This window comes from Pantherophis guttatus, chromosome 1 (assembly GCF_059756535.1).
Source record: "Pantherophis guttatus breed Tessera chromosome 1, ASM5975653v1, whole genome shotgun sequence".
Lineage (NCBI taxonomy): Eukaryota > Metazoa > Chordata > Lepidosauria > Squamata > Colubridae > Pantherophis > Pantherophis guttatus.
In genome coordinates this window covers 189,845,818-189,859,603 of record NC_142063.1, presented here as the reverse complement: position 1 = coordinate 189,859,603, position 13,786 = coordinate 189,845,818, and the positions used below count along the sequence as shown (strand labels likewise).

At 36.4% G+C, this 13,786-nt stretch overlaps 1 protein-coding gene across 4 annotated transcripts in view; it reads left to right on the top strand.

The window, feature by feature from the left end:
• The window catches only part of PAQR8 (progestin and adipoQ receptor family member 8), a 34,903-nt gene that overhangs the window by 20,584 nt on the left and 533 nt on the right, over nucleotides 1-13,786 (top strand). The window contains exons 1-10 of one of the 4 annotated variants that reach the window (XM_034432521.3): nucleotides 4-103; nucleotides 1,121-1,337; nucleotides 2,282-2,569; nucleotides 3,206-3,355; nucleotides 4,395-4,587; nucleotides 5,153-5,373; nucleotides 6,236-6,376; nucleotides 7,524-7,737; nucleotides 8,675-8,822; nucleotides 9,749-9,962. In XM_034432521.3, coding sequence (XP_034288412.2) covers nucleotides 2,321-2,569; nucleotides 3,206-3,355; nucleotides 4,395-4,587; nucleotides 5,153-5,373; nucleotides 6,236-6,376; nucleotides 7,524-7,737; nucleotides 8,675-8,822; nucleotides 9,749-9,962 — 1,530 coding nt within the window. In that variant the 5' untranslated portion in view covers nucleotides 4-103; nucleotides 1,121-1,337; nucleotides 2,282-2,320. Of the gene's footprint in view, nucleotides 1-3; nucleotides 104-1,089; nucleotides 1,338-2,281; nucleotides 2,570-3,205; nucleotides 3,356-4,394; nucleotides 4,588-5,152; nucleotides 5,374-6,235; nucleotides 6,377-7,523; nucleotides 7,738-8,674; nucleotides 8,823-9,748; nucleotides 9,963-13,786 lie in introns of those variants that run through there. The other 3 variants (XM_034432520.3, XM_087882256.1, XM_087882258.1) reach the window with 3 other exon arrangements.

Here is a 13,786-nt window from a genome sequence, read left to right as displayed (position 1 = left end):
TCTGTCCCTTGCCAAGCCCTTCGCTGCTCGACCGTCCATCATGAGCCTCCAGCCGGTGCAAGGCTTGCCGCTTGTTCCGGGCTCGTCCTTTCGGGACCCGACGGTGAGGAAAATCTCCTTTTTTCTTTCCACATCACATTTCCTCCGAAATAGCTAGCGGTGTGGCCCATTAGACTAAGCGTCTCCCCTGAGTCTTGCGGACTTGGTCAGAGACTCCGATCGACGCCATCCTTTAAGAGTGAGATACTTCATAAATAATCCCACCTTCCTGTCATTGAATGTGGCAGCTCTAGGTCTTTAAAATATGGCTTTACGGTCTCTAAAAGGCCTTTCAAGCCATTTTGTAGCCATCTGTATTTTTAAAAGTCAAACCCCATAGCGCCAACGTTAGAAGGTTTCTTAACAAAAGTTACAGAGGGGCGATAACATTTTAAGAGAAAAAACATTGAATAGCCTCCTGCCTTTTCAGCTCTTACTACCAAATATTAAAATGATTGAATGTTAGTAAATGTTTTTAATGTTTTTAATTTAATATTAAACGTATCAGACGTGGATGTGATACCTCATCTTATACAAACTCATACTTTTCTTGCAGATGTTTCATTATGTTGGGACTGATGATGTTACTTAGTTTGGGTAGTGAAATATCTGTAAGAAAGCAACCAAGCTCAGAAAGCACTAAGGAGTCCTCATACGTCTCATTAAAATGTACATCAATATGTTAAATGTAGTCTAAGAGTATTATTAAAGAGTATTATTAAAACATATTTTACTTCACTATTCTTTTTATTTTTATTTTTTCTAAATATAGTCCTCATTAAAAAAACATTTGAAACTCTATGGTCCTGAAGAGTTTAAAACTGTTCTAGAGGTTGTGAACTATTATTATTAAAATATAATTACATATTTTTGAGGTAAAAAATTACCTTAATGTATTTTTTAAATTGTTACTATATGGGAGGGTCCTAAATGAAATTTAGCTCTAAAGACAAATATGTTTGAGACAAGGCAATTGAAAAATAAATGTGTTATTTTAGATACATCAGTCTGGTCAGCATTTGAGTATGTATTTTTGTTGTTGTTCTGTAGAAAACTGCTTTTCATCGTTCCCAAACTCTAGATTTCAAGAATGGTTTTGCCTTTAAGAAACTTCCAACTGTGGGGATAGGTGGAAATCGGCTTTATGTAAACCAGTTGTCTCAAGCTGAACTTGATGAATTATCCAACAAGAGACCCACCTTAACTTATGGTGAACCTAAACAAGCCCCACCTTCAGATTTCATCCCAGCACACGTGGCTTTTGACAAAAAGGTATTTTCTCAAACATCTGATTTCAGGTACAGGTATTTATTGCAAAATTAAGTGTTTAAGATTAGCTGTTTATTTCTGATATCTATTTGTTAGCCCATGAAAGTAGTCCATATCAAGAAACAAACTTTGAAAAGACTTCTGGGTATCTCTTATTTGCAGGTAATAATCATAACCTGCAAATAATGGTCTTGAAAGACTGCCATTCTTCCCTTTTTATAATATACAGAATTAAAAATGTCTTTCTCAGGCTCACTTCTTTTTATCTATTAACAGAAAATGACATTAAATATCTTGCTTTCCTTCACCATCATTAGTCTACTTTCCTCTATACTATCAATAGTTTATTTACATGTTTTAAGACTTGTAGTGTAGAGCCATATTCAAGTACATCCTCTTCCTTGCAGCACATTTCTGGGCCAATCATTCAGTTTAGCCTACTTAATGGAGACAAAATGGATCAACATATGAGCAACCTCCAAGTTATACTTTGGGGGTGGGGGGGTTGTAGGCAGTTTTAATTCTACAAAAATAAATGTTACAATGCAGAATTTATTATAAGCCGTTAATGCTGTGTAAAAAGACTTCCGCTTCTACATTTAAAGTGACAATAAACTTATTCTAAGTCCAGCATGAACACCTATAGAAAATTAAAACATGTTATGTTGGTTGTATTTTTGTCAGTCAAAAGTTATTTATATTTATACTTCCATTTATAGCTGTATCTTCCACAATTATACCATCATAGGATACAAAAGAAAATTTACCATAGTATTAGCTTGGTGTTAAATAGAAATTCCCTAGCTTCTATAAAGATAGTGCAGCTTTTTGTAAACTTACATTTAATATTAATAGAATATATAGTAATACATTTCTGTCATTTGATGATCTCACACAGCATCAAGTGGGTTTCCTGTCATTTTTATCATTAATATAATTTTCCTTATATAGGGATTTGTTTGTTTGTTGCTAGGTGCTCAAATTTGATGGATACTTTCAAGAAGATGTTCCTATGTCTACAGAAGAGCATTTCCGCATTCGTCAAGTGGGCATTTATTACTATTTGGAAGATGATAGCATGTCTGTCATGGAACCCATTGTTGAAAACTCAGGGATTCCTCAGGGCAAGTTCATCAAGAGACAGCGTTTGCCCAAAAATGATCGTGGGGATCATTATCATTGGAAAGATCTGAATCGAGGAATTAATATTACTATCTATGGCAAGACTTTCCGGATAGTTGACTGTGATCGATTCACCCAGGTACTGTAATCTTGATTGCTAATCTACAGCATTACAGTAATAAAACTATTCCTAATCTGGGGATAAAATAAATTTTAATTATAGTAAGATATATAATTTGAAAACAGAAATTACCATCCTAAATAACATTGTGTATATGTGATTTGTTTTTAGAATTATGAAACATATTTTTACGCATGCTAAAATTATCATCTGAGTTCTCATAATGGTTATTTTTTATTCTTGTACACTTTCACAGTAGTTTTAGTAATTTATTTCATTTACATTTGATTGAGATCTCTGTCTGTCTCTGTCTGCCTGTCCCTCTCTCTATATAGGATAATATAGGAGGTCTGTTTTGAGAATAAAAACAATGGGATCTCTTAAAAAGAGCCTAAACTTCAGTTCATTCGTAGAGTAGCATTTTACTCAGTTTTAGTAAGATTAATAAAGCCATGGCAGATAAGGCAGTGCAGGTTTTTTTGCAAGTTCTGAGGTTTCTTGCCTTATTTCAGTAACATGGGAAGACATTTTTAGTATGCCCACTAAACTGCCCAGATCGCAGTTTTACCCCCAAATGCAACTTTAAGGCAGTCTTGCTGTATGATTTCTTACTGTGCTTATTTGTATATTAACAATGTGATTACTGCTTTACAGACTTTTTTGGAAAGCCAAGGAATTGAACTGAACCCTCCAGAGCGAATGATTTTTGATCCTTATATAGAGCTACGTAAAATGCGTCCACGTATGTATGTCACCCCCTCAGATTTTGATCAACTTAAGCAGTTTTTGGCATTTGACAAAAAGGTGAGCTTTAGGTTTGTTTCATATTACACATAATCTACTTTTTTGTCTATTCAAAACATTTTAAGCAGCAAACAAAATCTATCCCCACCCAAGAAAATAAATAAAATTACAGTAAATGAAGCTGTGAAAAAGTAAGTAGCAAGTACAATTGTAAAACATACTTAAAATGGGAGAAAATTAAATTATAGGGGCTATATAATTTTCATATATTTAGAGCATACCAGAGGAGATGCTCTGGAGTGCAGAAGTGAAACTCCAAGGGCCTCTTTGTCAGTGATAATAAAGCTATGTAATTGCTGAGTGAGTTTTCTGCTTTTCATCTTCAAAGATAGTAAAGATATTTTTGGTGAAGTTTACAAGTCATTTTACTTGTAGCAAAATTTTATAAATAGTAAAATTACAAATAGTTTTCATTTAACAGCATTTGGGACTGAAATTTCTGTTGCTAAATGAGGTCATAAAATGCAATGTCACATGTTTGTGCCACTTAGCAACAGAAATCCCAGCACACTCAGACGCCATTATTAAGCAAATCACTGTGGGTTGTTAAGCGAGGACATTACATGGTTACCTATTGTAACCTGCTGACTTCCCCATTGACTTTACTTGTAGGAAGTTGGCAAAGGTCACAAACTGGGGTGCTGCAGCGTAATTGCAAACCAGGTATCAAGCCTCCAGTTTATGATCACATGACTGGGAATGCAATGCTGTCCATGAGGATTGGTCATACCTACCACTCATTCAGTGCCATCATAAAGTTTGAATGGTCACTGAACAAATGCTTGTTAAATTAGGACCATCTGTATTCATTTGTCTCCAAAATCATATGAGCCTGCACAGTTAATAGATTTAATCAATGGCTTGCTATTTTATGTTGTTTTATTGAAGTTTCAATGTGTCTTAACTGTAATTGTAAGGAAGATATGATTTTTTCCTCTTTATTAAGTTGTGATTCACTTTGATTGTGAGACATCATGCTTATATGAGAAAAGTTTCTATTCTTCCATGAAGAGAATGAACCCTTCACATTTTTTTTCAGGTTCTTCGTTTTTATGCCATTTGGGATGACACTTGGAACATGTTTGGTGAAAGCCGGAGATTTATTATCCACTACTATTTGGCAGATGACACAGTGGAGGTGCGGGAAGTTCATGAACGAAATGATGGCAGAGATCCTTTCCCAGTCCTGATAAAACGCCAGCGCCTGCCCAAAACTTTTTTGGAGAAGAAAGGTAATAACTTTCTCTGGTTGACAATTCTAGGATAATATGTATATAAATAAATATTTTCTAGGATAATATGTATATAAATAAAAAGTTTAGTGCCTTCAAGATCTTCATACAAATATTTTTAGATATAACATGAATTTATTAACATTTGCTACACAAAGTATACAACTTGGGAATCAGCTGTAACAAGATAAGGAAGGCATATGTTTTCAGAGAGGCTGATGTACTAAAATTAGTAAAGTAAGAGTGCATTTATTCAGTCAGTCAGTCAGATGCACTATTGAAGTACTCATTTCTAATTATACTGTTTTATAAAATATTGAAATGAACCCATGCTTGCCTTTCCTAAAATTAATGCAACTTTTTCAGATGCTGGCTAAATGATATTTGGCAATATATTCTCAGATGCTATGGAAATTAGGCCCATGATAATACATAAAACTGATTGTCTTAAAAATGTGAGCAAGCTAAGGAAGGTCTGCATTTTCCAGTGTCTAAATATGTCTTCATTTGGAATAAACAGCAGCAATGGAAATCTTACTAAACTGCCTTTTTTTTTTTTTGCAAGAAAACTTCCCAACCTGTGTGCTGGAGATTTCTGATCAGGAGGTCTTAGAATGGTTCACAGCTAAAGATTTTGCAGTTGGCAAACCCACTACTCTACTTGGACGTACTTTTTTCATCTATGACTGTGATGAGTTCACTCGACAATTCTATCAAGATAAATTTGGCATCACTGACTTCCAGGCAGTTGATGTAAAGAAGCCACTCCCAGAGGAAATCAAACAGGTAAAGGAGAAAAATAAAGAAGAAACTGCAAAAGAGGCCAGTTTTTAATTAAAGGGCAAGGAAATGGAGGTCAGAACATGGAGTAGGACTGAGAGGAAGGACTGACAAGCAGTGGAAATGAGAGTTGATAGAGAAATTCCAGAAAGCAAGTCAGTCTTCATAGACACAAAGAATAGAAGTACTAGGAAGCATCACTTATACTAAGTCAAAGTATTACTGTTTATTCACTTGCCAATGGATAAAAGTTTCAAAATACACAGTAGAGAGTTTAACTTATTATGGTGACAAAGACTGCTTTTCAAATGTTATTTATTTAGAAATAATAAGTAAGAATGTAGTAGAAATTAAAAACAGGTAGGAAGTGTCAGATATCAATTTAGCTAGACTATGTTTTTTATTATCTCTTCCATCTCTTCTTTTCAAATGAAGAATGCTTTTTGCTATTTTTTACTCTCCAAATGCAGTTCTTCCAGTTGGAAGAGTGATTGGAGATGAACATTTCATTTGCATCTGTCCCTTGAAAAAAACTTCCACATTTATTAGAAAATAAACAATTCTACATTGAATTTTTTTGTCAGTGACTAGAGAACTAAGATGAACAGAAACATGTCAATGCTATTTCCTAGGAACAGAATCTCCTAGTTATAAACATAATGGTGTCTTACCCACCCCATTTCTGCTTTTACTGATGCTTCACAACAGAGTACAGTAAGGTTCTTTAAAAAATTTAAAACATTTGAATTTATTTAAATTTATTTTTAAATTTTTTTAAAATTTTTTTTAAAACATTTCATTTTACAATATTGTGAGTGAATATTGGTTCAATATTGTACTTTTTTTCTTGGTTTATTTTTATGTACAGATAATTCCTCCCTACAATGGTTATGGTTTCCTTGAAGACTCTCTTCAAAACTGTTTCAGTTTGATTCCACAACCCCCTAGAAAAAATATTATTAAAATGCTAGAGAATGACCACAAAATTTTGCGCTATGCTGTTAGAATGGTGAGTTGTCATGATTTACAGTTTTCAGAGTGATTATTGAGTTGGGGATTAGAAGTTCTTTTAATTTTACCTCCAATGGTAAAGGTCCAAGGAGTAAAATTTCAGTGTAATAAGAAGTATTCATATATATGAGTTTTTAATTTAAACTCTTTATGACTTTGACAACCTGATGAAATTGCTGAAAGAAGATCAATCCCTAATAATAATAAAAACTCCAACTCTATTTCTCACAAGTCAATGAAAAATAGAAGCAGATGTTAAAATATTATATCAGATAGTTTTTCAATTCAAAGCACTATGGATACATAGAATCTGATTAAAATTTCAAACTAGGGAGTAATGGGAAATACATATCTATTTATGTATACAGTATAGTTTGCCTTGGCTGATTGAGGATATCTATTGGGGTTCTATATTTAGTTCTCAGCTTAAGTAACTATAGTCCTTTTATGTTGCTTTCATTTCAGAACACCCAATCATTTTATTACTATAAGATTGCATTTCAGAAGATTTTCAGTAGTGAGAGCAACTGTAATGTGTATAAAACCAGAAAAAAGATAAAAGATAGATGTCCTGTCAAAGGAATAAATTTCCACTAAGTACTCAGGTCTGCCACATGGTATAGGAGCTTGATTAAATCATAAATTACACAGGGTCCATCAGTGTGATGTGGCTGTTAAATAGGCTAATGAAGTCTTAAACTGTATTAACAGAATTATAAAGTCCAGAAAATTGCCGAACAAAATTTGTTTAAATATTATGAGAAATTTCTTATGACTCAGAGCTATTTAACAGGAAAACAATTTCCCTTTACTCAGAGGTGGTAGGATCTCCTTTCAGTAGAGATACTGTATTTAAGCAGAAGTTAAATAGGCATCTTCATGGAGAGTGATGTAAATGTAATTTGCTTTGAACAGAGAATACATGACTTCTGAGGTCATTACCTGATCTATAATTTGAACAATTTAAATAATGATTCAATTGGCTATTCAGTTGCTTTTTACACAATGGATTAATTCAGTATGACTGAAAATTCTGGGAGTTTCAGTACCTTCAAGAAGATGTCATTTTGGGAATAGCCAAACATGAGCAAGCCCTTTAAGCACAGCATATTTTGCAGCTTACATTTGACCTTTAATCTGTCCAGGAATCCTCAAATCCTGATGACAGCAAGAGGCATTTTGTCCTCTCCTATTGCCTCGCTACTGACATGATAAGCATTTATGAACCGCCTGTGCGCAATTCAGGAATTATTGGTGGCAAATACCTATGCAAAACCAGAATCCCAAAGCCAGGATCTTCTACAGATGATCCTGTTTATTATGAACCTGCCGATTTAACCATAGGCGCTATGATAGAAGGTAAGTAGAAAGATGGAGTATAAATATTTTAGAAGCGAATATTTTGGCACATATTCATTCTTCATTTTTTGCATAAGAAATAATGTTTTTCTCTTTTAGAATTATTCAAAAGAATATAGCAAGCTAGATAAATTTTTTCCAATTTCCCTTGCTTTCATTAGGTACTGTTGAGCTATTTGAGCTGTAAAGTTCACAAGTGACATATCTTTTCAGATTATTTACAACCTGGTTTTTGGAGAGGGATCTGACTTCGATATCCCTTGAAATGATAAAATGCCATTTTACTGACAAATAAACAAAGCACTAAGAAATGGCAGAGGGAAAACATATTGTTAGTACTCTTGCAGCTTATTCCTATAGCCGTACACATTTTCCTCAGATCAGAATAGAAATCAAAATGTTGATAGAAAGCAACTAGTCGCATGGTTCTTGTCCTGTTTTGGCAGGTATGGCTAGCTTGCTTCACATTTTCCTTCAGTTGTTTTGCAAAACAAAAAACAGGTTGTTGAGCTGCAAGTTTAATTAAAACCTTTTACTTCTTGGACTGCAAGAAGAAAACAGCCAGTCATCTATGGCAAGGGTAGTTCCATACTATCTTTTCCATTTATGGAGCTTCAAGGATTCTACCAATGCAATTCAATGGCATGTTGATACTTTCCAGATTTTTATTTTTCATGCATCACTGAAAATGTTTAAAATAAGCACATTATGCTATTGCTAGTCTTAAAGCACCTTTGGGTGCTTTTAAAAATTCCAAAATATTCAGCTTTGCCCCTCCACCAATATTGCCACATCACTACCAGTGTTGTTGAGAATTTAAACGGCTGAAAAAATGTTCACCATCCCCACCTCTGAAAAAGTTGCACAAGTTTAATCTATATTTCTGGAACTGGCAGACAGTTGGTCATGATGATGACAGATTGTCTCTTTTATGCAGTGTTTGGCCACAGGTTCATTATTGTGGATGCAGATAATTATGTGTTGAATTATATGGAAAGTAATTTGGAAAGCTTCCCAGCATCTGTTGTGCAGTCTATGAGATATCATTTTGCACCCCGCATGGCAGCAATAGAGGAACTAAAGAGGTGAGCACTTGAAGAAAATATCCATAGAAAATGTTCCATATCTAATATTAATTATGCTGATTCAGCAGCTATTGGTCTGAGGATGATGGAAGATCTTCCCTTTACCTGATCTTAGACAATAAATCAATAGCTATTATCACTTTACCTTCAAACATCACAAGTAGTCGCAGCTTTCATAAAGAGGGGCTTACACTATGGACCCATCCCAGTTACCAGAGGATAGTATCAGGAAAAGGTACTTGCTTTCATCCTCCACCAAAGATGCACATGGTTATTGTGAGTAAAATAATGCTGGACATGATAAACTATTCACATTTTCTTTCAAGTTCCTAGATGAGTTAACTATCCTTGTAGATGATGTTCAATCAGATTGAATAAATCTGAGATAATCATTACTGAAACATTTTATTTATGTCACTACTACTTGCATGGAACGAGAAGTAACAGTTCTACTAGAGAAAAATTGGAATTGAATTTTAATTTTAATTAAAAAAGACACAGGGGAAAAGAATGGTGATTTACCTGGAAGAGTAAAATCAAAAATCTGATAAATCTGCGAAAGTTATGTTGAAATGGTTTATGATTTGTTTTCAGCCACCTAATTAGTAGGCTGATTAAAAATTTAGTAGAGTGGTCAGAGTGCATTGCAAATTGGGGGTATTCATTGTCGGTGTAAAATGTGCCTGCATTACTGTGACATAGAAGTAAATCTTAAGAATGGCTTTTCTTTTGAACGGCAGATGATAAATTTTGTCCATTTAATTGTAAATCCTAATATCTCCACAGGCCCCCAATGCTATCCATAGAGAATGTGCCTCATCATAGTTAGATTAAAATGCAGGTGATTGATCATAATTTTAAGAAGCATTTCAAGATGCTTGAGTCTTGAGGACATCATATGACATCCTAGTTCTTTCTCCCTCTAGGTTAGCTTCCAATGAGCCTGACCCGCAGGAACTAGCTGCATTATTGGAGCAGATTCAGGAACACATGAGGCGGCATAATTATCTGCCAGACAGCAGTATGCAGGAAGCTTTCCTTCAGCAAGATAAAGATGGCTCAGGGCTTCTAAACAAAGCAGAATTCTTTGCCCTTTGTGACCATTTTAAAATACCAACTGATGACCCAATTTTCCAAAAGGTAAAAGTATGAGCTGGCAATCTGTTCTATCTGTAAGCCAAGATTGATCAACAATGAGAACAATGATAGAAATGTTCAAAAGGAGAAATAACTGTATTTAGGCTTTTGAATTTGGAAATACAGGTAACGGGGTATTAATAGTGTATGGAGATACTGGTACATCTGTTCCTTCCATAATTCTATCCATATGACTCAAGAGACTGGGACCAATCTAAAATCATTGTGGCTATACATTTGCTTTCATTTCTTTCTTTATAGTACCGATAAAAAAGATAATTGTGGCATAATACAGAATAGAATACAGAATAATAGAGTTGGAAGGGACCTTGGAGGTTTTCTAGTCCAAACCCCTGCCCAAGCAAGAGACCCTATACCATTGTGGACAAATGGCTGTCTAATCTTTTCTTAAAAACCTCCAATGTTAAATGTTATATGTCCTACAGTCAGGTCCAGAAATATTGGGACATCGACACAATTCTAACATCTTTGGCTCTATACACCACCACAGTGGAGTTGGAATGAAACAAACACAATGTGCATTAACTGCAGACTGTCAGCTTTAATTTGAGGGTATGTACATGCAACTCAGATGAACGGTGTAGGACTTCCAGCAGTTTGTATATGTGCCTCCCACTTGTTAAGGGACCAAAAGTAATGGGACAATTGGCTTCTCAGCTGTTCCATGGCCAGGTGTGTGATATTCCCTCATTACCCCAATTACAATGTGCAGATAAAAGGCCCAGAGTTCATTTCAAGTGTGCTATTTGCATTTGGAATCTGTTGCTGTCAACTCTCAAGATGAGATCCAAAGAGCTGTCACTATCAGTGAAGCAAGCCATCATTAGGCTGAAGAAACAAAACAAACCCATCAGAGAGATAGCAAGAACATTAGGCATGGCCAAAACAACTGTTTGGAACATTCTCAAAAAGAAGGAATGCACCGGTGAGCTCAGCAACACCAAAAGACCCGGGAGACCATGGAAAACAAGTGTGGTGGATGACCGAATAATTCTTTCCCTGGTGAAGAAAACACTCTTCACAACAGTTGGCCAGATCAAGAACACTCTCCAGGAGATAGGTGTAAGTGTGTCAAAGTCAACAATCAAGAGAAGACTTCACCAGAGTGAATACAGAGGGTTCACCACAAGATGTAACCCATTGGTGAGCCTCAAAAACAGGAAGGCCAGATTAGAGTTTGCCAAACAACATCTAACAAAGCCTTCACAGTTCTGGAACAAGATCCTATGGACAGATGAGACCAAGATCAACTTGTACCAGAGTGATGGGAAGAGAAGAGTATGGAGAAGGAAAAGAACTGCTCATGATCCTAAGCATACCACCTCATCAGTGAAGCATGGTGGTGGTAGTGTCATGGCGTGAGCATGTATGGCTGCCAATGGAACTGGTTCTCTTGTATTTATTGATGATGTGACTGCTGACAAAAGCAGCAGGATGAATTCTGAAGTGTTTCGGGCAATATTATCTGCTCACATTCAGCCAAATGCTGCAGAACTCATTGGACGGCGCTTCACAGTACAGATGGACAATGACCCAAAGCATAATGCAAAAGCAACCAAAGAGTTTTTGAACGGACAGAAGTGGAATGTTATGCAATGGCCAAGTCAATCACCTGACCTGAATCCCATTGAGCATGTATTTCACTTGCTGAAGACAAAACTGAAGGGAAAATGCCCCAAGAACAAGCAGGAACTGAAGACAGTTGCAGTAGAGGCCTGGCAGATCAATACCAGGGATGAAACCCAGTGTCTGCTGATGTCTATGTGTTCCAGACTTCAGGCTGTGATTGACTGCAAAGGATTTGCAACCAAGTATTAAGAAGGGAAAGTTTGATTTATGATTATTATTCTGTCCCATTACTTTTGGTCCCTTAACAAGTGGGAGGCACATATGCAAACTGCTGTAAGTCCTACACCGTTCACCTGAGTTGGATGTACATACCCTTAAATTAAAGCTGACAGTCTGCAGTTAAAGCACATTGTGTTTGTTTCATTCCAACTCCATTGTGGTGGTGTATAGAGCCAAAGATGTTAGAATTGTGTCGATGTCCCAATATTTCTGGACCTGAATGTATATCATGGAGAGTTACATTTTTTTTTTAATTTGATTTATATGCCGCCCTTCTCCGGAGACTCAGGGCGGCTTACAATGTGCTCAGCAATAGCCTTCATCCTTTTGTATATTTATACAAAGCTTATTGCCCCCACAACTGGGTCCTCAATTTACCTACCTTAGAAAGGATGGAAAGCTGAGTCAACCTTGAGCCTTGGTGAGATTCGAACCTGCAGTAATTGCAGGCAGCTGGTCTTAATAACCAGCTTAATAACAGGGTGCCTTAGACCACTGTACTACCAAGGCTCTTCAATCTGGAATGTATCTTTATATAGAGATTTCTTGCCAATTCATGTTGTAATTAATAGAACTTTTCTAAGTTTATCAATGCAGTGGGAAGTTACTGCAAATTTTCATGAGTGTCACTTGCCTGATTTCTGTTAGGAGTTTAGAAGTGACAAATTTTAGAATTTAGAATTTAGAGTGGTTTGTATTAGCCATTTTCTGAAATCCCTTTATATACTCACAATTTAGGTATTATTATATGATATGCTTTTGCAGTTAGTCTGTGGCATTCCATGTTTTTAAAAATTGATTTATCTTATTTGAGTCCCAGTACTGGTGATTTATTATGTGATAATTGTCATTTGGAGCACTAATTATTTAGGTAAAATGTTCCAAAGTCATTTCCAGATTGTTACTTACAAATAGATATGATGGGAGAATTTCATTGCTAAGCAATGTAGTTCTAAAACTTGACATCATGGGACCACGTTGTTTAGCAACAATTCTGGCACTCACCATTGCCGTCATTAACTAAATTCCATTGGTCATTAATCAAGGATCCACCCTAATCCCAGCTTGATCCTTCTCAGCCCCAGGCCTCGGTTCTTACAAGGTAAGGGACTCCCTTCCCTACAACTCCTCTCCCAACTGCGTATTCCCCCAATCTCTGCCCTCTGGGTCAGCCTGCACCCTGTATTGTGGGGTGGCAAGCAGCTTCAGAACCTCACAGTTGTGGACTGCTTGCTATGTTGCAGCTCAGAGGCTGCAAGAAATCCTTGAGCTGCAGCCACCTTGGGAAGCCACAGCCTTGCCCAGCAGTGTGATGCAAAGCCCCAGCTGTCCCAAGAAACTCCAGCCAACCCAGCTTAAGTGACCCTGCATTCAAAGTCCCTGGTGCTGTAGCTGAACTTTGCTGTCTTCCTGCTGCTGCTGCCTGGCCACTTGAGGCCTTCTTGCCCAGGTCTCATAGGGATATTGCAACTTGTGAATTGGGAAAAGCCTCATGTGGCTAGCAGCAACAACCTTGCAAAGCCCGGGCATTCTAGGTCAACAGTGGGAGCAAGAATATGGTAAAGTTCAGGTAGGGTGGTGGAGCCCAGAGGCAGGGGCTGTGGAGAACAGAGAGCCAAAAGGGCAGAAATGGGGAAGATAGGTGGATGACGAGTGTTAAAGTGTCCCTGAAGTTGTGTAGGTAGACTGCTAAACACCTGAATTTTGATCACTGGTGAACGGGGGCCCTGCAACAGCCATAACTTCAGAGACCGGATATAAATACTATTTGCTCAGCACTGCTGTAACTTCAAACAGTCACTGAATAAATCATCATAACTCAAAGACAATCTGTATTTAACTTAATTGTACATGTTCATTACAAATCCTATTGTTATTCATTTTTGTTTCAGTTTAAAAGAACATTGATTACCCCTGATTTTTCCCCCCACTTTAACAAGTATGCTACTTAGATATCA